A 27,555-nucleotide genomic window follows, 5' to 3' on the forward strand; every position below is an offset into this window, starting at 1 on the left:
TTTTTTTTTGGTGGGATTTTTGTTTTGTTTTGTTTTGTTTTGAGACAAGGTCTTGCTCTGTTACCTAGGCTGGCGTGCAGTTGCATGATCATGGCTCACTGCAGCCTTGAACTCCTGAGCTCAAGCATTCCTCCTACCTCAGCTTCCAGAGTAGCTGGGACTACAGGCGTACACCACCATGCCCGGCTAATATTTTAATTTTTTTTTTTTTTTGTAGGGACAGGGGTCTCTCTATCTTGCACAGGCTGGTCTCAACTTCTGGGCTCAAGCAATCCTACCTTGGCTTTCCAAAGTGCTGGGATTACATGAGCCACTGCCCCTGGCTTATGAGTTTGTTTATTGTGGACATTTCATATAAATGGCACTGTATATACCTTTGTGTCTGGCTTCTTTTGCTTAGCATAATATTTTCAAGATTCATCCATGTTGTAGCAAGTATCAGTGCTTCATTTCCTTTTATGGTCAAATAATATTCCCATATATGAATGTGCCATATTTTGTTTATCCATTAGCTGGGTGTGATGGTGCATGCCTGTGGTCCCAACTGCTTGGAGGCTGCACAGGTGGGAAGATCGCTTGAGTCCAGGAGGTCGAGACTGCAGTGAGCTGAGTTCGCATCACTGCACTCCAGTCTGGGCGACAGGGTGAAACCCCGTCTCAAAAAAAATAAAAAATAGAAAAAGAGAAAGATTGTAGAGGCAGTGCGTTGGGGGAGACTTGGAAGTTTCTTGCTGTCCCATAGAGCCCAGGCCAGCGGTCACTGTGCAGTTGGCCGTTCTCCTGCTGTCCCGTAGAGCCCAGGCCAGCAGTCACTGTGCAGTTGGCCGTTCTCTTGCTGTCCCATAGAGCCCAGGCCAGCGGTCACCGTGCAGTTGGCCGTTGCTGTCCCGTAGAGCCTGGGCCAGCGGTCACCGTGCAGTTGGCCGTTCTCTCTTGCTGTCCCGTAGAGCCCGGGCCAGCGGTCACCATGCAGTTGGCCGTTCTCTTGCTGTCCCGTAGAGCCCAGGCCAGCGGTCACCGTGCAGTTGGCCGTTCTCTCTTGCTGTCCCGTAGAGCCCAGGCCAGCGGTCACCGTGCAGTTGGCCGTTCTCCTGCTGTCCCGTAGAGCCCAGGCCAGCAGTCACTGTGCAGTTGGCCGTTCTCTTGCTGTCCCATAGAGCCCAGGCCAGCGGTCACCGTGCAGTTGGCCGTTCTCTTGCTGTCCCGTAGAGCCCGGGCCAGCGGTCACCGTGCAGTTGGCCGTTCTCTTGCTGTCCCGTAGAGCCCGGGCCAGCGGTCACCGTGCAGTTGGCCGTTCTCTCTTGCTGTCCCGTAGAGCCCGGGCCAGCGGTCACCGTGCAGTTGGCCGTTCTCTTGCTGTCCCGTAGAGCCAGGGCCAGCGGTCACCGTGCAGTTGGCCGTTCTCTTGCTGTCCCGTAGAGCCCGGGCCAGCGGTCACCGTGCAGTTGGCCGTTCTCTCTTGCTGTCCCGTAGAGCCCGGGCCAGCGGTCACCGTGCAGTTGGCCGTTCTCTTGCTGTCCCGTAGAGCCAGGGCCAGCGGTCACTGTGCAGTTGGCCGTTCTCTTGCTGTCCTGTAGAGCCAGGGCCAGCGGTCACTGTGCAGTTGGCCGTTCTCTTGCTGTCCTGTAGAGCCAGGGCCAGCGGTCACTGTGCAGTTGGCCGTTCTCTCTTGCTGTCCCGTAGAGTCCGGGCCAGCGGTCACCGTGCAGTTGGCCAGCTGAGCTCCATAATGGGTCCCACTGGTTTTTCAGGGTGGGGCTGGGGTGTTCTTAGAAGCTGCCATCCAAGGACACACTGTTTTAAAAAGTGGCCTCTTTGCTATAACTGCTTTCTTTTTTGTATGTTCATGGTTGAATTCAGTATGATAAAGTTATTCTCTGTGTGTTTTTAGTTTTTAAGCCATAAATTGAAGCTGAGTAGGATATATAGGATATATACAGGTTATATTGGAGCTCAATGTCAGGGATACTCAGACCTCAGAAGACCAGCACTTGTGAGGGTGGTCACTGTAGTGGGCGCTGCCTTCCTTCCTCATCCTGGCTCATGGCTGCAGTCCCACCTTCTTGGTCCTGCTCTGCTCCCATCCATCTGCTTTCTGCTGTTTTCTGTCTTCAGACAGCTCTGATCATGTCATCTCCCTACATCAGAAGCATTGCTGATAGACCTCAGCCTGCAAGTGCAGCTTCAGACTCTTTGGTCTGATATTTGAGGTTCTCAATGATACGACTTTAGTCTCTTCCTTGGGCAGCTGCTTCCCAGTATTAGCACTTCGTGAGCCTCTGTTCTGCCCATTCTGTGCCTTCCTCTTCATCCCAGGACTTCTGCTCACCATGTGCCTGTCTGCCCTGTGCCATCTAATTAAGTCCCAGTCATCTCCCAGCATCCAGGGGATGGGGAGGGATCAGCCGGGAGACACAGTGGGGCTGCCTTCCCTGGGTACCTGCAACTAGAGAACCACTGGTTTCCTCTGTTTCAAAGTATCGGGCTTCTCAGTAAAGAAAGGGATCTGTGCTCCTAAAAGTGTCAGAAAACCTCTGAGAGCTTCCCTTCATTCCACATGTTAAAAGATTGAGGCTTAGAGAGGTAAAGTAACTTGCTCAAGATCACATAGCAAGTGTGTGACAGAGCTGAAACACACACCCAGGTCTCCTGATTGGGGACCCAGTGCTCCTTCCCCCTTTCATCATAAGATTACATTTGGGGGACTATTGGTTTGCCAGAGGTGTGTCATCTGCCCTCAAAGTGAGATAATGGAATGAGGTGGAAACAGACCTGTAATGCTGGGTGCTTTCCATGTCCTTGAGCATAGGAACATGGATGATGATTGAGTGCCTCCTGCCTGGAAAGTGAATGCCTGTCACTTCTGCCTGTCACAGCTGACAGATCACATTCAGGGTGAAACATGACTAGGAGTTATCTTCTATCAGCTCTGCCTTTGCCGTGTAACACAGTGATTAAGAACCAGGCTGTGTGAGTTCAACTCCCAGCTATGCCACGTAGTAGCTGGATAACTTGGGCAAATTACTTAATATTCTTTGCCTCCGTTTCTCACTTGTAATATGAAGATAATAATCATACATCATGAGATTGATAGCATGATGATGAGTTCATATGTGTACACTGCTTAAAACAGTGCCTGGCACTTAGGAAGTACTAGTCAAGGGTTAGTTGTTGCTGTTGCTGGTGGAGGCACAGCTCATGACAAAGCCTTTCTTCACAGAGGTTTTTGGGACCACTTTCTGTAGACAATAATGCTTATTGACTGGCATATGAATCTTAAGTGTTCATGGTTTTTTGTTTTTCTTTTGTTTGTTTTTGCTTATGGCATGCTTTATGAAGTTTTAAATAAAATGCCTTAAGTGCATAGACAGACTTTAATGACCCTAAAATAGATTCCTGTATTATAAATGAATGGCTCAAAAATTGTATTTTTTAATGCACTCAAAATGCTGTCAACATTATAGTCAAGGCTTAAAAGATAAATGAAGGTTTATTTATTATTTTATTCTATTTATCAGTATAGTTGAAACTCTCTTAACTAGCTCCCCTGATGAACTGACATTTTAAGTTTCCTCAGTAGAGCCATGGTCCTCACTGACTGCATGAGACCAAATGGGCCACTTCAGGGCACCTGTGTCCCTGCTGCCCCCAGCTGAGCTACAGACCTACCAATAATCAGCTGGGTTTGTTCCTCACTGGTTAATGCCCGTTGTACTTATTATTGTAATTATGTAATTTAATGGGATATTTATTAAACCGATGAAATATAAAAAGGAATTGTTGTTTCTAGGAAAAATAAGTTGAATGCTTAGGGAAACTTTGATAAAGGAGAGTCACTAAAAAAATTGCCATGAGAATGTGGGTGACATGATTGTGAAAAATCAGAAAAAAAACTTGAAAGCCTGTAAGATTTTATGCTTAGATTGTTTCACAACTGTTAGGCCTTGTTCCACTTTTTAATAAGAAACAAAACAAAACTGGAAAAATTAGCTGATGTCTTAATGGATGTGATTTGCCCAAGAAAGATAACAGGGAACTGCGGTTAGTATCCCCAGATTGATTTCTGCCTCCCTCCCTCTTTTCTGTTCTGTTCTGTTCTTTTTTCTTTTCTTTTCTCTTTTCTTTTTTTCTCTTTCTTTTTTTCTCTCTCTCTTCCTTCCTTTTCTTTCTTTTTCTTTCTTTTCTTTCTCTTTCTCTCTTTTTCTTTCTCTCTCTCTCACTTTCTCTCTTTCTCCCCTTCCTTCCCTCCTTTCCTTTCTTTTCCTTTCTCCTTTCTCCTTTTTCTCCTTTTTCTTTTACTCCTTTCTCCTCTCTCCCCTCTCCCCTCTCCCCTCTCCTCTCCTTTCCTTTCCCTTTTCTTTTCTTTTTTCATTTTTTGAAACAGGGTCTCTACTTTGTCACCCAGGCTGGAGTGTAGTGGCATGATCTTGGCTTACTGAACTCTTGAACTTCTGGGCTCAAGTGATCCTCACACCTCAGCCCCCGCAAGTAGCTAGAACTTTCAGGCGTGTGTCACCACGCCCAGTATCCCCAGATTACAAGAAGAGGCGTTGGCTGGCGTGTATCAGTAGACTGGCAGATGAGTGCACATTTACATACACCTTTACAGGTGCTTGTGTGTGTTTTAAGTTCCTTTTATATGGATTCCTGCTTTAACCACATTTTTCATTTAACTTATCAATAGTCCAAATCACACCAGGTGAAGGCACTAGGTCTCTGCTGAAATTCTGGCCAGTCCATGTGTGTATGTGCATGCTCAGGGGTAGGAATGCACAAGCACGTGTGAGAAAGCGCATGCCTGAGCACACGTGTGAGCGTGCATCGGGAGCCTGTGTAGTGGTTGAGCATGTATTTTCAGTGTATGTAGGAGGTGTGCTTAGGCTGCAGCAGCGCTGACAGCAGTCAGCAAAGTTCTGTGGCTTTGCGGCCTGGACTGTGTGCCCATCTTTGGGTGCTAGGCAGGGCCTGATGTGGACCTCTGGCTCCTGGGGTCCAGCTCTAGTTCTGTTCAAGAGTGGGGTCACATTGTAGATATTTCTGTCAGCCCAGGTTTTGGAATCCCAGTCCTGCTACTTATTGGGTGTGTGATGTTGAGCTAGTGACTTAACTTCTCTGAGCTTTATTTTCTCCATTAGTAAATTGCGTGCACACACATGTGTGTGCGCGTGTGTGTGTGTGAGAAGTAGTAAGCCTCTCCTCTACTGGATGGGTGGGAGTGTTAAGGTTATAAATAAGAACTGCTTAGCACAGTGTCATTGTAAGTGCTCAATAAATGGTGGCTACACAACCCAGGCCTGCTGGCATTGCTGCCACTGTCGTTAACCTGACTCTTTTGAACCAGTGGGTGAAGTGAGTCTCCACTTCCTTCAGTCAGGTGCCTTTCTTAGTGCAGGTGTGAGGGCCGAGCTGGCCGGGAAGGTGTGCTCATCCTTCCAGGCCTGCCTCCCGTAGGCCTTCTGCGGGCTCTGTAGTTGGCCCTGCTCTGATCCTTTGTTTTTGCTTCTCTCTTGGCTCCCTCAGGCCTGGTAGAAAGAGTTATTTGTGAGCATGGCGGGAGTTCCCAAGAATATATTATGGTTTTAGTGTCTAGGACTGTAAAGTCGTGACAGTGACTCCTCTCTTCAGCCCCAGTTCTCAGCAGAGGGCCCAGCGCAGCCCAAAGCAGGCACCCAGATGTTTGGTGAATTAGGGGAAGTTGTTCCTGTCCCGGAGCTGTAATGTGGTACTTGTGATTTTCCTCACTGGAAGGCACAGCTATGTCTATCAAGAAAGACAAGGCATGTAGTCACCATGCTGCTGCCTCACACAGACATTTTTAAAGCCAGGCCTTCTGGAGAAGGAAACAGGAAGGAAGGCGACTTGCTCTTGGGCCCATGGAGTTTTAGCAGTTGTGGGAAGTTGGCTGGGGTGTGTGTGTTTCTGCAGTGGTGCAGTGGCACCTGGTCTTCTCTGATAACTCCCAGGAGCATGAAGTTGTGCTTAGCAGTTGTGTCCCAGCAGTCCTCTTTGTCTTGATCCATTCACACGCTCCCGGGGGAGCGAGCCTGTGAGTCCTCTGCCACAGGGGCTGTAGGGTGCAGTTCAAGGCTGAACCCAGCATGTCACAGCCTACCTGGGTGCATCAGGAAGAAGTGCTTATTCTTTGCAGTGTGGGTTGTGGGAGAGGCTGGTGATGGTTTTGCTGTGAAGATGAGTTTTGGCTTAAAGGGCTTGAGAGATGGAGAGGGACTGTCCAAAGGGAAATGCAAGTGCAAGGACACCCATGCAGAGGCAAGGAAGTCAGAACAGGGTGTGTCTCACGAGTGGCATGGGTTCTGGTGCCAGGTGCGTAGGATGCTAAGGGGGTGAGGACAGAAGAAGGGCTGAGGAGGCCAGGGACTCCCAGGGTGAAGGAGTAGGGGTGTCCACCCTTTGGGCAATAGGGAACCTGTGGAACTATACTTGTCTGTAAATTCTACAGTAAGAATATTGTTTCTTAGATGTTTGGTTTCTTTGAGGCTGTGCATGTTTATTAGGTGTTTGCTCTGATGTCTTAGAATTGGAAGGGTGATGTACTCATCTGTCCAGGTAAATGTCTAGAGTATTTTGGGAAGGGTCTTTCTGATGACACCTTTCCAGGTCCTCAGGACAAAAAGACATCATATCAGAAGTAAGTATGTTCTGAGTTTGGACATTAATGCTCCAAACTTGAATGTCAGCTGAAGCCTGGACCACAACAGAAAACAACCTATCAAAGTCCTTGGTTTGAAGGGCGATAGCTTATTGGAGAGTAATTGCATTAATTTACTCTGGCTACTATAGCAAGTGACCATAAAATTGGTGGCTTAAAACAACACATATTTATTCTTTGATCGTTTGGGAGGCCAGAAATTCAAAATCAGCTTCACTAGGCCTGAGTTAAGGTGTTGGCAGGACTGCTTTCTTCAGAGGCTCCAGGGCAGAGTTAGTTCCTGGCCTCTTGCAGCTTCTGATGGCTGCTGGCGTTCCTTGGCCTATGGCTGCCTTGGTCTAAATCTCTGCTTCCCTGACCACATTGCCGTCTCCTCTTCTGTAGTTGAATCTAGGCTCACTCCCCAGATAACGGTGTTGATCCATTTGTGAAGACTGAGCCTTCATGGCCTAATCACCTCTTAATGGTCCTACCTCTTAATACCATCACAATGACAATTAGATTTCAACATGAATTTTGGAGGAGACATTCAAACCATAGCAAGTGACCTGACTTGCAGGCCTGCCACCTGACAGCTTCCCCGTTTGGCCTGCCTTCTTAGTTGTGTGTTTGTACCATTGCAATAAGCATGCATGCGTATAAAAAGAAAAATCAGTCATTGCTGAGGGGTACACAGTTAAAAGTGAAAGTCCTTTTAAGTCCACTTCCCAGGACTTAAAAGGACTTAAAAGTTCAGAAGTCACCACTAGAACTAAAGGTACTTATGTCTGCACCCTGAACTTTGCTCTGTGTGTATGTGACTTGCACAGAGGGATCGTACAGTATCCACTATGTCAGTGCATAGCTACCTCAGTGACTTAGAATGCTAAGTCTTCCCTCAGACATGGCTTCTCTGTATTTACCATGTCATGAGGCCCACTTGCACCAGAGCTGTGCTCTCACCAGCAGGTGGGTCAGGAGGGGTCAGCAGTGGTAGGGAGTGTAGGGCTACCTGCCATGCCCCTTTGAGCTGACACATTATATAGGCACTTATTGGAATGTCCAAACTTATTACCCTTACTAGAGCTCTTGTTCTGACAGAATTCAGTTATAGGAATGTGCCCTAATTTATTTAAGCAGTTTGCTAGCCATGGACATCTGCTTGTTTCTACTTTTCTGTCATTTCAAATAGCATTGTTCTGATATTCTTGTACATATGTCTCTGTGCCCTTGTGAGAACATATTTGAGGAATTAATTTGCAGAGGAGGAAATACTGAGTCAGCTTTGTTGAGAGGGCTGTTGCCAGTCAGAGGAAACCTCTCTACACGACCTCCTCCCTGCGCCCCCCACCTTCGTTTCCCTTAACAGGGCCTGTAGTCTGGAGGGAGGGAGGGAGCTGGAAGCCTGCCTCCCTCCTGTGCATAAAGGGAGTGGTAGCCTGCCTCCCTCCTGTGCACAAAGTCTTGGCAAGTGCAAACCTCTGCCTCAGCAGTGTTGTCCCCCTGCTGAAGAGGTTGTGGTGTGGCCTGAAACCTGGCTATGCAGGTGGTTTGTGGAGGGGTTAACTCGGAAGAAATTTGATGGAACATTTCCCAATAATTCTGTCAACTTGTAAATTCTAGCTGGTTATCAGAATTCAAACAAATGTGGAACAAGTTATTACTGTTTTAGTTGGACATTTTAAACTGTGCAGACTTCCACCTGGAAAGAGGTTTTCTTAACAATGATACTGATTGCTGGCGTTTGTTTTAAAAAGCTCAGGCTGACCACTGCCCCTAACAAGGTGCTGTTTTGCTGCTTGATGGTGCCTCACTTTCTATTTCAGATCAGAGCAGCTGAGTGTTTATAGGTGGGTACCTGGCACGATGCCTGGGGGAACACAGAAGGCCTCTCAAAGATCTGTCAAATGAGGCTGGGGTCTTTAAACAGCAAATACTGCCATAGAACAGCCTCTAACAGCAGTTAAAAACCCTCCATTTAAACCAGCTGTGAACTCCACATGGCGTGCACAGGCAGGACACGTGGTTGCCCCTGAGGCCTCTGCAGGCCAGAGCGGATAGGGTGAGTGTGTGAGAAGTCTGCACTGTAATGACCCCCTTGTTGCACAGTCCCAGAATTGAGTTTCCCCACATAAGAGCAAAAACAGGAATTGGCTGTATATTGTTTCAGCTTCAAGAGGCTTTCACTTTGAGCCTGATTCCATTTCTCTGTTACCGAGGACTTGACAAGTAGCACCACGCCTCCAGCAAGGCTGTCCCTCAGCTGCAGGTGAGAGCACAGCAGTGTACAACTCAGGCTTGCGACAGGCTGGAAACCCAAAACCGCTGTGGGAGGAAGGAGGGTGTGTGGCAGTTCTAAGTCATTGAAATTACTGTTCTCTCTCCCCAGGCCCTGTGGGGGTGTTCCTGCTCTTATTTCTCTTTCCTGCATTCACCCTTTAGGAACCAGAGCTGAGGAGCACAGTTTGACGGCTAGGGCAAATGGCAAGGAGAATTTAACTCCTAAAATTGACAGTGGTGGTAATCACATGCCACCTGAGAGAAGGCTCCCGTGGGATCCTTGCCATAGGCAGGGCCACTGAAACGTCATGGTGCGGTGGGTCCAGCGGTGCCAGTGCTCTGTGAAGTGATGAACCAGTCATGTCAAAAAAAATGAACAGAAGTATAGCCAGCATTTGTGAGAGTTTTCTTTTTGAGCAGCTATTTAGAAATGGTTTTCTCTACAATTTTATAATTTTTATAAAATCAGACTTTATACAGTATCTTGCTCATTGGGTTACCATGGGGAATTGACTAGAATCCTTCTATGCAGTTGTCTGTGAAGATGTGTGGCACAATGCCAGGCTCTAGAAGAGACAGGAAATAAATAGCATGTGTAAGATGCTGTATGTTGTTTACCAGCTCCCTCTTGGTCCTAAGTAAATAAACTATGAGAAAGGGAGTGTCAGTTCTAAACAGGCATAATTGCTGGTTCCTGATAACTCTTTGTTAAAGCAGTTAGCCAAAGGCCATGCATCCATAAGCTGTGATAACATGATGAGAATGTAAGTGTGCTATATAATTTCTCTGTATTCTTCTGAATGTTTAAAATACAAGTAAAAGGAAAAAAGATATTCTTTAAAAAACACATTGAGAAATGACTGTTTGAATGAGAATATCATCTGTCTGATTCAAACTAGAGATAAAGCTGTCTTTTCCCCCCCTTGCCCTTAATCCACCTCAGAAAACAGCAAATGATACATTTCTTCCTCTTCCTTATTTATTTGCATGTTTATTTTAATAACTTTGTTGAGTTATAATTTACCTCCAATAACTATTTTAGGTGAATAGGCTGATGAATTTAAGAAATTATACACAGCAATGTAAATACCTCCATGATAAAGAAAAATAGAACATCTCTATACCTTTAAAAATTCCTTCACGGTCCTTTGCAGTTAATCCCTTCCCTTAATACCCAGCCCTGGGCAACCTCTGATCAGCTTTCTGTCACTATAGCTTTGACTTTTAAAAATTTTTATATAAATGGAATCATACTCCATGTAGTCTCCTGTGTTTCTTCTTTCACTTAATATAATGTTTTGGAGACTCACCTATATTGTTTGGTGGTTTCATATTTCATTCCTTTTATTGCTTTAGGGATAAGTATGGATCTATTAAGTAAGAGAATATAAGCATTTATGTGTGTGTGCATATAAGTAAGGTGGTTCATGGGAGCATGTCCTCTCCTCACCACTCCACTTACCAACTGCTCAAATGAATTAAGATGCCTCTTCATAATGAACACATGCCTCTTACGTTTTGACAGTTTAACTATAAAAATTTGACTGTTCCTTTATTTCTTTTGCAAATTAGGGTTATACTTAAAACTTTAAACATTATTTGTATTAGGCAATTTGATTATGATATGCCTTGATACAGTTTTCTTCATGATTTTTGTGCTTGAAGTTTATTGAGCTGCTTCTATCTGTGGATTGATAGTTTACATCAGATTTAGAAAAAATTTTGGTCATTATTTCTTCACATACTTTTATTCCATCTCCTCCCCTTCTCGTCTCCTTCAGTGACCAGCTCATTGGTCCATCTATCCTTCTTTGTTTCATTTGTCATTTTTCTGTTTCATTTTAGGTCATATTTCTGTTTCATTTTAGGTCATTCCTATTGCAGGGTCATCAAATTTTCTAGTCTTTCCTTCCACAATGCCTAGTCTGCTCTTGTTCCCATTTGGCATGTTTTTCATCGTAGGCATTGTAGTTTTATTTTTGGAAATTTGATTTAAATCTTTTTTTTGTTTTAATTTTCTATGTCTCTAAGATGTTTATTCTTTTTTTTCTAGCTTCTAGAACATAAAGAATACAGTTATAACTTTTAAAGTCCCTGTCTGCTAATTTTATCATTTGTAGTTTCTGGTCTGTTTCTGTTGATTGATTTTTTTCCTCATTATGACTTGTACTTCCCACTTCATGCATGCCTAGTCATTTTTAAAATTGGATACCAGATATTGTGAATTTTACCTTTCTGTGTGCTGGATTTTTTTTTGTAGTGCTCCAGATATTCTTGAGCCTTGTTCTTGGATGTATTAAATGACTCTGAAACAGTTTGATCCTTTTGAAGTTTGCTTTTAAGCTTTGCTTGGTAGGATGAGCACAGGCTTTAGGAATACCATTGGTAGCCTTTCTCAGTACTCTTTCTGATGCCCTGTGAATTATGAGGTTTTCCTGTGTGAGCCTCAAGGATGGTTTCCTTTGCTTCTCTCAGCTGGTTCTCTCCCTGTCCTCAGATAGCTTTCTTACATCGAAGCCGCAATCAGTACTCAGTTGAAGACTTGGGGGACCATCTAAGATCTCTGCGACACTCCCTCTGTGCAGCTGTCTTCTCTCTAGTACTCTGCTCTATGAGCTGCAACTGCCTTGAGAGTCTCCACTCTATCTTCTCAGCTCAGAGAGATGCTGGGCTCCTCCTGGGTGTCCCCTGCCTGCACCCTGGCCTGGAAACTGTCTCCAGGCAGTAAGGTGAGCTTACCTCATTGGCTTTCCCTCTCTCAGGATCACTGTCCTGTGCTGCCTGATGGCCAGTGTCTGAAAACTGTGGTTTCCTATATTTTTAATTTTTTTTTTTCAGTTCTTTAGTTTTCACCAGGGAGGGTAAATCTAGTCCTTGTTATTCCATCTTCACTGGAAGCAGAAATCTCAACCTACTTTTTAAAACTTTTAATGAAATATTTTTAGCACACAGGCAAGTATATTGATTACTCAGATAGCCATGACTCATTTTTAGAGTTTTGTCATATTTCTACTGCATTTTTAAAAACAGAACATTACTAAGATCCTCTCTCTCTCTCTTTTTTTTTTTTTTTTTTTTTGGAGACAGAATCTTGCTCTGTTGCCCAGACTGGAGTACAGTGGTGCAATCTCAGCTCACTGTAACCTTCGCCTCCCAGGTTCAAGTGATTCTTGTGCCTCAGCCTCCTGAGTAGCCGGGACTACAGGTGTGTGCCACCACACCCAGCTAATTTTTGTATTTTTAGTAGAGACAGAGTTTCGCCATGTTGGCCAGGCTGGTCTTGAACTCCTGACCTCAGGTGATATGCCCGCCTTGGTCTCCCAAAGTAATGGGATTACAGGCATTAGCCATGGCACTGGGCTAAATGCTGTCTTCTTGATCCCGTTCTTTACCTTTACAGAGGTTGCCAATATTCTGTATTTGATAATTGTAATTTGTGTGTGGATTTTAAAAAATAGTTTTACTACATATATATGTATCCATAAGTAGTCTCTATTAATAGTATAATCTGAAGATATAAAACAGTATCATGCTATACCTATAATTCTTCCATTTTCTTTTTCATTCAGTGTTTAAAAAATGTTTATCCCTATGATACATATAGCTTTGGCTGAAATGTACATTCCACAAGAATAAGAATCTTGCTATGTTTTGTTCACTGGGATATTCCAAGCATCTAGAATAGTGCCTGGCATGTTGTAGGCTCAAACAATAATTGCTGGATGAATGAATGAATTTTAAGTGCTGTAGTACTTGACTATATATGAATATGCCACAGTTTATTCTCCTGTTCATGAATGTTTAGGTTGTTGTACCTTTTTATTATTTTTGTAATATGAACAGTGCTGCAGTGAATGTTTTTGTTTGTGTCTCCTTGTGCACATATGTAAGAATTTCTTTTAGCAAATACTGGATGTTAGGGGTAGGCACCTCTTCAACTTAACAGTACCTTGCTGTGTTCTTCTGCATGGTAATAGTATCAATTTATAATCCCACCAGCAGTGTATGAGAATCCCCATTTCGGTTGGGTGAGGTGGCTCATGCCTGTAATCCCAGCACTTTGGGAGGCCGAGGTGGGCAGATCACCTGAGTTCAAGAGTTCGAGACCAGCCTGGCCAATATGGTGAAACCTTGTCTCTACTAAACAAAAAAAAAAAAATTAGCTGGGCGTGGTGGTGCATGCCTGTAATCCCAGCTACTCAGGGAGGCAGAGGCAGGAGAATTGCTTGAATCCAGGAGGCAGAGGTTGCAGTGAGCCAAGACTATACCACTGTACTCCAGCCTGGGTGACAGAGGGAGACTCCATCTCAAAAAAAAAAAAAAAAAAAAAAGAGAATCCCCATTTTTCTATCCTCACCAACATTTGATATCATCAGATATCTTAATTTTTGCCAATCCTATATATGTGCGGTTACATTTTGTTTTACTTTTGTTTTTGTTAATAACACATATTGTTTTTCCCAATAGAAATTCGATGTCTTCTTTCCGTCCTGGGAGAGGACATAATGATGGTCGGAGGACTGTGTTTTATACCAATGAAGAGTGGGAACTTTTAGACCCAACCCCTAAGGACCTAGAGGAGTCCGTAGTACAGGAAGAAAAGAAGAAGCTTACCCCTGAAGGAAACAAAGGTATCAGCGTACTTCCTGTTGTCTGTCATTCTCTGTACTGCTATCTGTTAACCACCAGTGATGTGGGAGACACTTTATTAGCAGGTATTTTGAGAAGCATAAGGACCAAGACCAATGGGGGCTTGCATTCTCTTTGTTGGACTTAAAACATAAAGGCTTAAAAAGTTATTTAATAAATGTTATAAGAAATAAATGACTGTCTAGTCCAATGGCTCAATTTTTTGGGGGAGATAGCACACTTGGAAGTCATGATCCTCTTTATGGAAATATTGATTTTAAAAAACTTTATAGACATTTGAAATGTACACAAAAGAAGAGAATATAATCTCATGAATTCTGGTGTACCCATCATCCAGCTTCTACAACGTGAACTATGGTCTCTCTTCTTCCTTCTCTGTCTCTAAGCTCTTGCTCCTCCCTGCACCCACTGTCAGCTGGATTATTATTGTAGGCATTAATTCATTGCATCTGCAAATGCTTTAGTATGTATCTCTAAGAGATAATGACTCTTTTAAAAAAATTATAACCGGCCAGGCATGGTGGCTCCCCATAATCCCAGCACTTTGGGAGGCTGAGGTGGGCGGATCACGAGGTCAGGATATCGAGACCATCCTGGCTGACACCGTGAAACCCTGTCTCTACTAAAAATACAAAAACTTAGCCGGGCGTGGTGGCGGACGCCTGTAGTCCCAACTACTCGGGAGGCTGAGGCAGGAGAATGGCGTGAACCCGGGAAGCAGAGCTTGAAGTGAGCCGAGGTCGCACCACTGCACTCCAGCCTGGGAGACAGACCGAGACTCCGTCTCAAAAAAAAAATTACAACCACAACTTTTTTTTTTTTTTTTTTTTTTTTTTTTTTTTTTTGAGACAGAGTCTCGCTCTGCCGCCCAGGCTGGAGTGCGGTGGTCGGATTTCAGCTCACTGCAAGCTCCGCCTCCCGGGTTTATGCCTCCTGCCTCAGCCTCCAGAGTAGCTGGGACTACAGGCGCCTGCCACCTCGCCCGGCTAGGTTTTTTTTGTATTTTTTAGTAGAGACGGGGTTTCACCGTGTTAGCCAGGTCTCGATCTCCTGACCTCGTGATCCGCCCGTCTCCACCTCCCAAAGTGCTGGGATTACAGGCTTGAGCCACCGCGCCCGGCCACCCCAACTTCTTTATTATATTTACAGTTACAATAAATCCTTAATATTATTTAATTTCTTAATTGTTCCTTAAGTGTCTGTTTACAGCCGGTTTGTTCAAATGAGGATTCAAACAAGACCCACACGTTGTATTTAATTGATGTCTTCTTAGGTCTCTTTTAGTCTAAACAGCTCCCTAGGGTTTTTTTTCCTTCCCCTTACCTTGCCACATTCGTTGAAGAAACCAGGTCTTTGTGCTGAGAAGTCTCCCACGTCTGGGTTTGCTGATTGTATTTCTGTGGGGTCATTTAACGTGCTCCTGTCCCATGTAATTCCTGTATACTGGTAGTTAGGGCCGGAGGCCTGCCCAGATTCAGGGTTGACTTCTGATTCGACAGGAATGTTTTGGTGGGGAGATGCTGCGTGCTTCCTGTCGCATCACATCTGAAGCCACATCATCTGTTTCTCTCTTTTGATGTTAAGATTGATCAAAGTTTAGGATTGTCATCCTGATCCATTCATAAAATTCTCTGTCAGCCTTTTGCCTGATGCTTTTAACAACCATTTACAATCCTAGATTTATTTATGCGTTTATTTAATTTATTGAGACAGAGTCTCACTCTGTCACACAGGGTGGAGTGCAGTGGTGTGATCCTGGCCCATTGCAACCTCTGCCTCCCAGGTTCAAGAGATTCTGCCTCAGCCTCCTGAGTAACTGGGATTACAGGCCCCCACCACAATGCCTGGCTAATTTTTGTATTTTCAGTAGAGATGGTGTTTCATCATGTTGGCCAGGCTGTCCTTGAACTCCTGACCTCAGGTGATTTGTCCACCTTGGTCTCCCAAAGTACAAGGATTACAGGTGTGAGCCACTGTGCCTGGCCACAGTCCTAGATTTGTTAATTCATTAAGAGAATGTTGATGTTTTAAACATAAAATAAGAATAAATAATTTTGAAATTCCACCTTATGCCTGATTCTAGCATGGGGCAGCAGGAATAGGGTGCAGGATTTGAGGAAACCTTTATTGGGAGAGTAAGCACTTAGGAAAGGAAATATTTTTTCCGTCTCCTAGAAAAGGACTGTCATGATTTGCTGTGAGAGGGAGCTTACCTGTGCTCCATAGGATCCTGGTGTAGAACCCACTGGTCCAGTATGACATGGTGTAGAATGTGGCCACACTGAATGTGCTGAATTACCTAATGCATGGCAAGGCCAGTGGGAGTGCCAAGGAGAGGGGCTCAGTATGAGCTGATAATGCTACCTGGAGGAAAAGAGATTAAAACTGGGGATTTAGGTTATTGAAAATAAGTACTGTTGGCTGTGACTTCCAGTAGAGACTAAGGGTGAAATGGAAGGATGAATGTGAGCAGGACTGGGGAGGAGAAATCGGGAGCACTTAGTGAGTCGGGACAGGAGGAGAAACTCCCTGCACCATGGAGAGTGTTTTCTTGACGGATGACAGCCTTCTTAGCCCTCTGCCCAGCCCTTCATCCCCTTTGAGGGGAGTCTACGTGATAGACAGGGAGAGACAAAGATGTCACTAGACTTTGATCTTATACTCTTCATGGGTATTTCCTGAAACAGCTCCAAGAATCAGCCCTCCAACTTGTCCATGTTATTCACAGAAAGTGAACTACCCTTCCTTTATTTTCCCCAATCTTTAAGTAAACTTTTTATTGATGTATAACATACAGGAAAGTCCCCAAATCAGAAATATATAGCTCAGTGAGTTGTCACAAAGTGAATACATCCATGTAACCAGCACTCACTTTAAGAAAGACAACTATGCCAGCACCCCAGGAGCCAGCTGCTATCCCCGTGCCCTTTCCAGTCACTACTCCGCCCCAGGGAACCGCTGTGCTGATTCCTAACAGTGTAGGTTGGTTCTGCCTGTTTTCTAACTTTATATAAATCACACTTACATAATATATACTCCCTTGTGTCTCCTCTTTGTAATTTGAATATATATATTTGCATGTATCTACACTGACATTTATTTAGATCCCATAGTATTTTTTTTTTCTTTTTTAGTGATGGAGTCTCTGTTGCCCAGGCTGGCCTTGAACTCCTGGGCCTAAGCTGCCCTCCTGCCTCAGCCTCCAATAACTGGGACCACCGGTACATGTCCCTGTGCCTGGCCTGACAGTATTTCTGAATACTCGTTTTTGTTTTTGTTTGTTTGTTTTGTTTTTTGAGACAGAGATTCGCTCTTGTTGCCCAGGCTAGAGTGCAATGGCTTGATCTCGGCTCATTGCAACCTCCGCCTCCCGGATTCAAGTGATTCTCCTGCCTCAGCCTCCTGAGTAAGTGGGATTACAGGCATGCACCACCACGCCCAGCTAATTTTGTATTTTTAGTAGAGACAAGGTTTCTCCATGTTGGTCAGGCTGGTCTCCAATGCCCAACCTCAGGTGATCTGCCCACCTTGGCCTCCGAAAATGCTGGGATTACAGACGTGAGCCACCATGCCCGACCCCAAATACCCATTTTTTAAGAAGGGGAATGTAGTCATGCTTTAAAACATGCATGTCTTAGTTTGTTTTATATTGTTACTGTTACAACAAAATACCATAGACTAGGTAATTTATTTTTTATTTTTTTATTTTTTTTTGAGACAGAGTCTCGCTTAGTCGCCCAGGCTGGAGTGCAATGGCGCGATCTCGGCTCACTGCAAGCTCCGCCTCCCGGGTTCACGCCATTCTCCTGCCTCAGCCTCCCGAGTAGCTGGGACTACAGGCGCCCGCCGCCTCGCCCGGCTAATTTTTTGCATTTTTAGTAGAGACGGGGTTTCACCGTGTTAGCCAGGATGGTCTCGATATCCTGACCTCGTGATCCGCCCGCCTCGGCCTCCCAAAGTGCTGGGATTACAGGCGTGAGCCACCGCGCCCGGCCGGACTAGGTAATTTATAATGAACAGAAATTTATTTGGCTCATGGTTCTGGGACTAGAAGTCCAAAAGCATGGCACTGGCATCTGGGGAGGGCCTTTGTTCTGTGTAGTCCCTTGGCGGAAGGCAAGAGAGAAAGAGAGCAAGAGAGGGCAAGAGTGAGGGAGAGCCAGGGTACCAAACTTGTTTTTATTACAAATCTGCTCTGGTGATAACTAACCTACCCGGTTGATAACAACATTAATCCATTCACAGGGGCAGAGTCCTCATGACCTAATCACCTGTTATTAGGCCCCACTTCCCAATACTGTTACATTGAGGATTAAATTTCTAACACATAAACTTTGGGGGACACATTCAAAGCATAACGATGTTTGTACGTTTAAAAAAAACAACATACATTTGAGTGTTCTTGGTTTTTTGCTAAGGACAAATTAGCAAAAATAGGATGCTTAATATGTCTTAGTTTTCCATGAAAAATGATCCTGTGATAGAGTCTTCCAAGGAAGGATCCAATGGGGGGAAATCAATCATCTCTGGTTGAAGCATGTTGGTTACTATCTAGAATGCAGTGGGGCTGAGTCGTCAATCTCCTGTAGTTCTCAAGGTGGTGAATGCCAGACTCCCTGGAGGATGATTTGTGAGGATGCTTTATTTTGTTATAGTTTCCAAAAGGAAGATGTGGCTTGCGTTTAAAATACAAGTTTTGGCCAGGCGTGGTGGCTCACGCCTGTAATTCCATCACTTTGGGAGGCCAAGGCGGGTAGATCCGAGGTCAGGAGATCGAGACCATCCTGGCTAACACAGTGAAACCCCATCTCTACTGAAAATGCAAAAAATTATGCAGGCGTGGTGGCGGGCACCTGTAGTCCCAGCTACTGTGCAGGCTGAGGCAGGAGAATGGTGTGAACCCGGGAGGCGGAGCTTACGGTGAGCCAACATTGCGCCACTGCACTCTAGCCTGGGCAACAGAACGAGACTCCGTCTCAAAATAATAATAATAATAATGATAATAATAATAAAATACAAGTTTTATTTTTATGTAGGAGTAACTGGCTCAGGATTCCCCTTTGATTTTGGACGTAACCCCTACAAAGGAAAGCGCCCTTTGAAAGACATAATTGGGTCATACAAAAATCGTCACAGCAGTGGTGACACTTCAAGTGAAGGCACATCAGGCAGTGGCAGCATCAGCATCAGGAAGCCGGGCTCCGAAATGCAACTGCAGATCCAGAGCCAGCAGGAAGAGCTGGAACGGTTAAAGAAAGACCTATGCAGTCAGAAGGTAACTTCTTCTGGTTTCTGTCTTACCCCACATCAGCAGGCCAAGGATGGGAGGAATAAAGCCCAATTTATGTTTCCCTGAGTCTGGGAATAGCTTTATTTCCTAGAAGTTGCTTTTCCTCTGGAGGTTTCATATTGCCATGGCCATCATCTAGGCACGGCTGCTGTGCGTAATCATTGGTTCAGAGGTGTTTGCATTTGCAAGGAGAGTGAAGATCTCTCAAAGGAGGACAGAGGAGGTTGCTGTCTGCACCCACCGCCCAGTCCTGCCCCTGAGGTTGAATCTCCCCGAACACAGTTTCAGCCCAGAGTTCTTTAACAGTCGTTAAAAAGAGTTTCTGCATCCTATTCAACAACAGTTTCCTGAGCTAATCAGATCGAATTACATTTAATTGTTCAGTAGTTCAGTGACTCTTAGAGCACAGATTTTTTAATACCCATGAACATTTACTGGACACCATTGCTAATTACAGTACACATGTCCATTATTTCCTGTTTCCTATTACTGTTCTCTACAGACAGTCTTTATGGAATAAATATTTTTTTCCTCTATTTTTGAGATCCTTCAAGAGGAAGTTCAGTATTAAAATGTTTCCAGTAAAGTTTCTACATTTCCTCAAATTCTGTCGATTGCTCTATGTCATGTTGTCATAATTTCTGCTTTTCCTCCCCTCCTTACCCTTCACTCCATTCTCCTTTTGGCTCCCAGGAGCTTGTTCGACTGCTCCAGCAGACAGTCCGGTCATCCCAGTATGACAAGTATTTCACAAGCAGCCGGCTCTGCGAGGGGGTCCCAAAAGACACGCTCGAGCTTCTGCACCAAAAGGATGATCAGATTCTGGGCCTTACCAGCCACCTGGAGAGGTTCAACCTGGAGAAGGAGAGCCTTCAGCAGGAAGTGAGGACGCTGAAGAGCAAAGTAGGCGAGCTCAATGAGCAGCTGGGGATGCTCATGGAGACCATCCAAGCCAAGGATGAGGTCATCATCAAGCTCAGCGAGGGCGAGGGCAGCGGGCCTCCTCCCACTGTGGTGCCCAGCTCCCCTTCAGCCGCACCTGTTGCCAGGGACCAGCTGGAACTGGACAGGCTCAAAGTAAGAGCAGGGCAGGGGCTCTGGTGATTGGCATGAGAGACCACCAATGTCACCCTAGAGGCCTGGCCTCCATGAGCTGATTTGGTGTGATGGACAGCTACACACCTTTTTTTTTTTTTTTTTTTCCCACAAGTGTAACAGGACTTACCATCAAATAATCATTAATCATCTGTGGAGCTTCCTTGGAAAAGGAAACTCTTGCTGTTATGTGGAACAGTTTCAAATCCTTCCCCTCCCTTGCTTTCAAGCAACTGAGACTTACCTTTCTATATATACCACCCTTAGTACTTCATTATCCCATGTATCATACAGAGGCTGTTTCTTACCCCTCTTGTGTACATGAAAGCACACACAAACTTAATTTGTAAAGTTTGCTGCAGGACCTAGTGGATGCCTGCTTTGGGAGCATTGTTCCTAACAGCTAGTATAGGATTAGCTGGGGAAGCGGACTCCAGCTTCCAAGCAGGCCTAGGAAGAGGGCCTGTTCACAGTCAGTGCCCCCAACACCCAAGATGGGAGGGTACTGACACTTAGTAGGAAGGACAGCTTTCCTCCCCATGTCCCTCTCTGGGCGAGCCCTCAGGGTGGGAGGCTATTTCCTGAACGGAAGTGACCCTCCAAGTCATGCCTGGGGTGGTGACCAACTGATGTGGTAGGAGGAACACACAGCATTTGTGAGAGGCGGGGGCAGCCTGCATTTCTCTTCTTGCCTATAGGGAAGCCTCCTGTTTCAGAGGGGAAGCCACAGGGAGGATCATAACATTCTTGCTGCCACCAGTTCTTGAGACTTTGTTGGAGTGGTTTTAGGTGGACACGTGGCCCCCAGGACGTGGGGCATCAAGTATAGCCTGTTTGACCCCAGCAGACCCCAAACATGCCTGTAGCTACTAGTCTCAGCCCCAAGGCATTCCTTACCTGGCCACCCTCATCTTGCAAATAATGTGTTTTCAAGGGTGTTTGGCTCCGGATGGAGCTTGTCCTTGGAGGTCCGAGGTTTGTTACTGTCCAGGTTATTACTGAGCATTTGCTTCATGCCTGGCAGTACCTTTCAGGTACTGCCAATGCATTGAGTGAGGGAATGATGGGCATGCTGGGCACCCTGAAGATAATTCCAAAACAGAAGTAAAAACACTGAAATCATGGCAGCAGGGCTGGAATATGTACATGGTCCACAGAGTGACCACTTCTCACTGATAACACCCATTGGATATGTGAGGCCCAGAGGATTTATGAATGAGAAAATCCAAAACAACAATAAAACCTCTGGTCTCAATACTTTACCCTTATATCTACTATTAAAAAAAAAAAAGCTGGCGGTGCATGATGGCTCACGCCTGTGATAGCAGCACTTTGGGTGACTGAGGTGGGCACATTGCTTGAGCCCAGGAGTTTGAGACCAGTGTAGGCAACATAGTGAAACCCCATCTCTACAAAAAAAAAAAAAAAAAAAGGCCAGGCATGGTGGCTTGTACTTATAGTCCCAACTACTCAAGAAGCTAAAGTGGGAGGATTGCTTGAGCCCTGGAGAGCAGAGCAAGGCTGCAGTGAGCTGAGATCCTACTACCGCACTCCAGCCTGGATGACAAAGTGAGACCCCGTTGCAAGAAAAAAATAGCCTTTGTGGGTTTTTTTGTTTTTTGGTTTTTTGTTTTTTAAATAAGAGGTATCAGTTAACGTTGCCAATGGAAGTTGGGTTTTTTAATGTACACAACATTGAATATACATGACCCTAAATATATACCCATCAATAATACAAATTTTGGGATTACTTAATGAGAGCAGAAATTTTTATTTTTATGTATTTTTTTTTGAGACAGTGTTTTGCTCTGTTGCAGGCTGGAGTGCAGTAGTGCAATTTCAGCTCACTGCAGCCTTAACCTCCCTGGCTCAAGAAATCCTCTGGCCTCAGCCTCCTGAGTAGCTGGGTGGGACTAGAGGTGTACATCACCACACCCAGCTAATTTTTATATTTTTAGTAGAGACAGAGTTTCGCCGTGTTGCCCGGGCTGGTCTTGAACTCCCAAGCTCAAGTGATCCTCCTGAGATTACAGGCATGAGCCATGGCACCCAGCAGACCGGTGAAGGTTTTATTTTGCAAGTGTGTCTATTTCTGTAGTGTGTAGAATAGTACTATAGTGGTGGGTTTTCAGGGCGTGCGTGACACTCGGCAGTGGGGAAGACGTGTGGAACAGGTTTTCCGGGGGAGCAAGCCGGGGTTGTGTGAAGAGTATGCTTCGTGGCTGTCGCGACTGTGTAGCTCCTTCTGTAGGCAGCTGATGGAGCTGATCGGGACACAACACTGATCAGAACAGGACATTCCCTCCTCTTTTCTTTCTGCAGCGTAATGGGTGGGGTGGTTTTGAATCAGCCATGAAGTTTTTTTTCCTCCAACATTTCTCAACAAATTTAACAATTTTTAACAACTTAAGCCTGTGAGTGACCCCCGAATATCACAACCGTGAGGTGATGTAGTGACAGTTGATGAAGAGGCAAAGTAGTTGTTAGGTGGATTCCGGGTGAGACAATTGAGGCCTGCCTGGGTCCATGACCTCATGCTGTCTGACACTGCTCTGTTATTGCCAGTGCTGGGGGTCCCTCTGCAATGCAGAAGGTGTTCACACCTCATATAGGTCTCCTCTGCAGTGGCACTGGGAGAACTGGAAAGGCTCCAAGGAGAAAGAGGGAGTGCACTGACAGAAGTGGGTGTTCTGATGTGCGTTCCTTCATAGCCCTTCAGCTCTAGACAGGGTATGGTTGAAGAAGAAATATTGATTCCTACTTCTGATTCCAAATTTAAAATGTCTTAAGTGGAAAAATATATATATTTAAGATATGTTTATTTAAAGCATATTTTATATATTTTTAATTTTAAATATATGTTTATGTATCTTTTTTGTTATTGCCGTTCTTGACCAGTTTTCATGCTTTATTGTCAGTGGATGCTGCCTGTAAAGATTTCTGCCATTTGGAATTTGCTAACTTTTTTTGGTGTAGTCTAATGCTTTTTGTTTCTGTAGTATTCTGAGACAGGAATAAACATTGGTCCTAGGATTTTGCCACCCTAGTGATTAAGTCATTCTTTTTCTATGTTTCCTTCCAATCCTTTTCTGTGTTTCCATAATGCTTCCATTTGTGAAGTATATGGACTTTCGGATTGTTCCATTCAGCATTGTGGCCCCAGCACTTCCACATTGCTTTCATTAGCGATTTCAGTGTTGTCCATCCTTTGTGTTGTCATTTACTTCATCCTTGTCTTTCTTCCTGTGTTTGCTGTTCCATGAATACCTCCCTGCCTACAGCTTCTCCTTCCAGCTCATCTATTCATCCAGCTTTGTGCCTACTCTTTTATTCTGCACGGGTACACAGGCACTGCACTCCTGGGCCTCACGGTTTAGTTTAGAGGCACAAACAGAAAAGCAGAATGACAACTGGAGCAAGCACCAGGAGGGAAGGGGATGTGGAACAGCATGGGGTGATGCTTTACATGACCTCTGGAGCCAGCCCTGGTTGGATTCAAAGTCAGATCACCACTTAGGACCTCTGACTTGGGCAGGTGAATTCATGTCTCTGCTTCAGTGTGTTTGTCTGTGAAATAGTGCTTATTTTCATCATAGGTATTGTAAGGGTTACAGGCAGTAATCCACGTAGCCCTCCCTCACACAGTGCCTGGCTCCTCATAGGGTCTTCACTATTGAGTGTTGTTATTGCTGTGGTCATCATCATTCTAGAGAAAGTAGCTGTAATATAAATGATCAGGATTTAACTTAGATTGTAACACAAATTTTAAGTTAAAGACATACATGACAGCTGATGTTACTTGCTTTCACTGACCCACCTTGTATCACTCAGTCTCTATCCATCACTGTTGAGTGTTTTCTTCAGTTGCCCTTCAGCCAGCTTTCCTTTGGCTGACCTGCCTTTTAGTAATATGTTTGCTTAATCTTTCTAAGTATGAGACCTTTGGCCAGGTGCAGTAGCTCATACCTGTAATCCCAGTGCTTTGGGAGACCGAGGCAAGAGGATCACTTGAGGCCAAGAGTTTGAGACCAGCCTGGGCAACATAGTGACATCTCATCTCTACAAAAAAAAAAAAAAAAAATTAGCTGGATGTGGTGGCCATGCCTGTGGTCCTAGCTACTCAGGAGGCTGAGGTGGGAGGATCACTTATGCCCAGGAGTTCAAGACTGCAGTGAGCTATGACCATGCTAGTGCACTCCAGCCTGGGCAACAGAGTTAGACCTTGTCTCCCACCCTTTTTTTTTTTTTTTTTTGATACAGAGTCTCACTATTTCACCCAGGTTGGAGTGCAGTGGCATGATCTTGGCTCACTGCAGCCTCTGCCTCCTGGGGTCAAGTGATTCTCATGCCTCAGAAAGGGTAGTTGGGACTAGAGGTGTGCACTACCACACCTGGCCAATTTTTTTTTTTTTCTTTGTATTTTTAGTAGAGACAGGGTTTTGCCATGTTAGCCAGGCTGGTCTCAAACTCAAGTGATCCTCCTGCCTTGGCCTCCCAAAGTGCTGGGATTATAGGCACGAGTCACCATGCCCAGCCAACTTTGTTTCTTAAAAAAAAAAAAAAAAAAAAAAAAAGCTTTAAGACACCAGTAGAAAGGAGATTCAGGTGAGAAAAGGAAGTCCAATATTCAACATTTCAAGTAGTTGTCATGACATGGTTTTGCTCAGGCTGAGTATGATGCCTATCGAAGTTCTTGTGGGAGTCAGGGGCCTGAGACCATGGAGCTAAGAGCCCACTGGTCTGGCTCTCAGAAGTCTGATTTGCAGCCTAGACAGTAATTGGGCAACTTTCTATGGCTCAATTCTTCACCTCAAAAATAAAGATGGTGAGAATGGCTGCCTAAGAGTTGTGAGTTTTAAACAAGATTAGGAATCTCACATGCCTAGCACAGGGCACCTGTAACCCATTGCAAGTGCTCCATAAATGTTAGTGATTAAAGGGAACATTGAACCATTTTCAGTTCTGCATTTTATGGGGGAAATGGTATAATCCCGTGGTGGTTTCTTGTTTGGCGATGAGGAATTTCTATAGCCACATCTCTGGGGAGCAGCAGCAGTCTCCTGCCTGTGGTATCACCAGTCTGTCTTGACTCCCCTGGCCTGCTCTTTGAGCTGTCTTGAACATAATTTCTTCTGTGATTGGGAGATCAGGAACCTCACACACCAGCCTGTCAGATTATAAAAGAGAAACAATTAGAAGCGGGGCGGGACGGGGAGAAGAGACACATTTATAAAAGACTGAATTTGTAAAGAAGATTCAGAAGTCACTGCCTCAGAGGTGATTTGGATTAGTATCCTTAGCAGCGTCTTCAGTTCATTGTTTTTATTAGGAAAGTCTAAGGAAGTTTTCTGAGCTTCATTTTCAGTGTTTTACATGAAAACACTGTACCCCCTTTTTGGTTTGCTTTTTGTTGCTGTTGGCTCCTTTCAGCTCTCTTGCTTGGAGTTTCAAGGGCTGAAACCAACATGACATGTGCCCCGCCCCAACCTGCTCTCACAGTTGGACTTGGCAGAACTTGTCACCAGCTTGTTATGTTCTTTTATAGACAGAAAGCAAATAGGCAAAGGTTAACAGTTGGCTAATTTAAATGAAGGCTATATTGTGTTAATTGTACTTTTCTTTCAACTTTTCTGTAAGTTTGAAATTTTTCAATGTTGAAGAATATGTTCTCTTACGTGCCTTATTTGTAGGTCATAGGATTTGTTGTTAAGAGTGATTTTTAGTTATGAACTGTATATGTATATAACCTTTTTTTTTTACATAAACTGGATAAGTGAAGATGAGAACCTTCAGAAAATATGTTGTTTCTCTAGTTTAAAAAAAAGTAAGATGTTGCTTTTTTTTTAACCACCTCAATGAATATGGAATATGGATAAAATATTTGCATAGATTTAGGAATATGTCATATTTATTTCTCCTGTCATCAGTTGAGAAAAACTACCACAATTAAATAAAAATATCTTCTCCATCACGGCCATCATGCCTGCCTGCCTTCTACTACTGTAAATGGCCAAAAAGATTAATCGGAAAGTGCCTTTTAACAACTTCTAGTTCTTTAGAACTTACTCTAACTTAGCAGGGCTATTTGATTGGTGAGGCAGCAAGATACTGACTACATAGGGTAATTAATTAGTCAATATTCAACCAATATGAATTCAGGGATTTTTTTTTTTCTAACAGGATAATCTACAGGGGTACAAAACCCAAAACAAATTTCTAAATAAGGAGATTTTGGAACTCTCAGCTCTACGAAGAAATGCAGAAAGGAGAGAGAGGGATCTGATGGCAAAGGTGGGTCAGGATAGATGGATTCTGTTACCTGGTGGGAGGTAAGGTTAGGAAACCATTAAAATTAAGCATGCTTTACAAACCGGTTCAACTCCCAGGCTTAGAGAGATGTGTTTACTGATAACAAAATATGTTTAAAATATATATAGTACATAGAGATATATAGTTAGTCTTATTTTATCTCTGATGAAGACAAAGATAAATGCCCTGAGATGTGAGTTTTTCACATAAACTGGGTAAGAATGAGAAGCTACAGAAAATGTGTTCCGTTTCTCTAGTTAAAGAAAAAGAACATAAGGTATTGCTTTCTTAGTGTGTTACCTTTGTTCATAAGCATTTTTAATGGACTTTGAAGAAAACAAACTAAATATATAATTATAAGGTCCCCTAAATTAAGATTATTTGGGTTTTGATTTATGCTGTTCAGATTGTATTTATGGAGATGGTGAGGTGAATGCCGCCTCTGTGGACCCAGTAGGGTTGTTGTGAAAGTCCGATATGATTATGGCTGGAAGGGGCTTTACACAAAGTGTAATGGGACCACAAACATTTCAGCTGTCATCAAATGAGTTGTAGTCAAATGACACTTGTCAATAGCTGTTATATACCTGATAAACTTTTTTGAACAGAACTTGAAGCATCTTCCCAGACCTTATTCCTGCGTTTTTTCCAGGGTATATTTGATTTGTCTGATAAGGTGGCAGATGGGAGCTAGTCCTGAACCACAGTGTCCTTAAATAGAATGGGTATAGCATGGAGTGGCCACTCATGGGCCATGTGCCAAATGGCACCGAGCTGGACCTCAGTAATTGGCATGTAGTAATTGGCATGTAGCCTGTCCAGAGGTGATGCATTTGTTGGCATCCGGAGGTCTGATTATCAGCACTCCTCTATAAGGAAGAGAGGAGCCCACTGCAGGCCATTTTAAACGTGACAGGTGGTCTGTGGCATAAATTAATTTATTGTCTTTGATACAGTCTGTCTCTGGCTCACTTCCTAATAGTTTTGGGTTTGTTGTTCACTGGTTATTTGAGTATCTAAATATTGCTCTTCCTGTGTCTCTGTCTGGATGGAGGTAACCACCACATTCTCTGCAGTATTCTAGCCTGGAAGCCAAGCTCTGCCAGATAGAAAGTAAATACCTGATATTGCTCCAAGAAATGAAGACACCAGTGTGCTCAGAAGACCAGGGGCCCACCCGGGAGGTCATAGCCCAGTTGCTGGAGGATGCTCTGCAGGTTGAAAGCCAAGAGCAGCCAGAGCAAGCATTTGTTAAACCTCATCTTGTCAGGTAAAGGTGCTA

The 27,555-nt window shown here is 44.4% G+C and overlaps 1 protein-coding gene across 1 annotated transcript in view; it reads left to right on the plus strand.

The window, feature by feature from the left end:
* LOC105493153 (TBC1 domain family member 2B) overlaps positions 1–27,555 on the plus strand; it is an 82,775-nt gene that overhangs the window by 33,995 nt on the left and 21,225 nt on the right. Inside the window, exons 4-8 of the mRNA XM_011760627.2 lie at positions 13,397–13,560; positions 18,616–18,854; positions 19,563–19,946; positions 26,145–26,255; positions 27,350–27,543. Coding sequence (XP_011758929.2) covers positions 13,397–13,560; positions 18,616–18,854; positions 19,563–19,946; positions 26,145–26,255; positions 27,350–27,543 — 1,092 coding nt within the window. The remainder of the gene's footprint in view (positions 1–13,396; positions 13,561–18,615; positions 18,855–19,562; positions 19,947–26,144; positions 26,256–27,349; positions 27,544–27,555) is intronic.

The sequence above is a fragment of the Macaca nemestrina genome, chromosome 7 (genome assembly GCF_043159975.1).
Source record: "Macaca nemestrina isolate mMacNem1 chromosome 7, mMacNem.hap1, whole genome shotgun sequence".
NCBI lineage: Eukaryota > Metazoa > Chordata > Mammalia > Primates > Cercopithecidae > Macaca > Macaca nemestrina.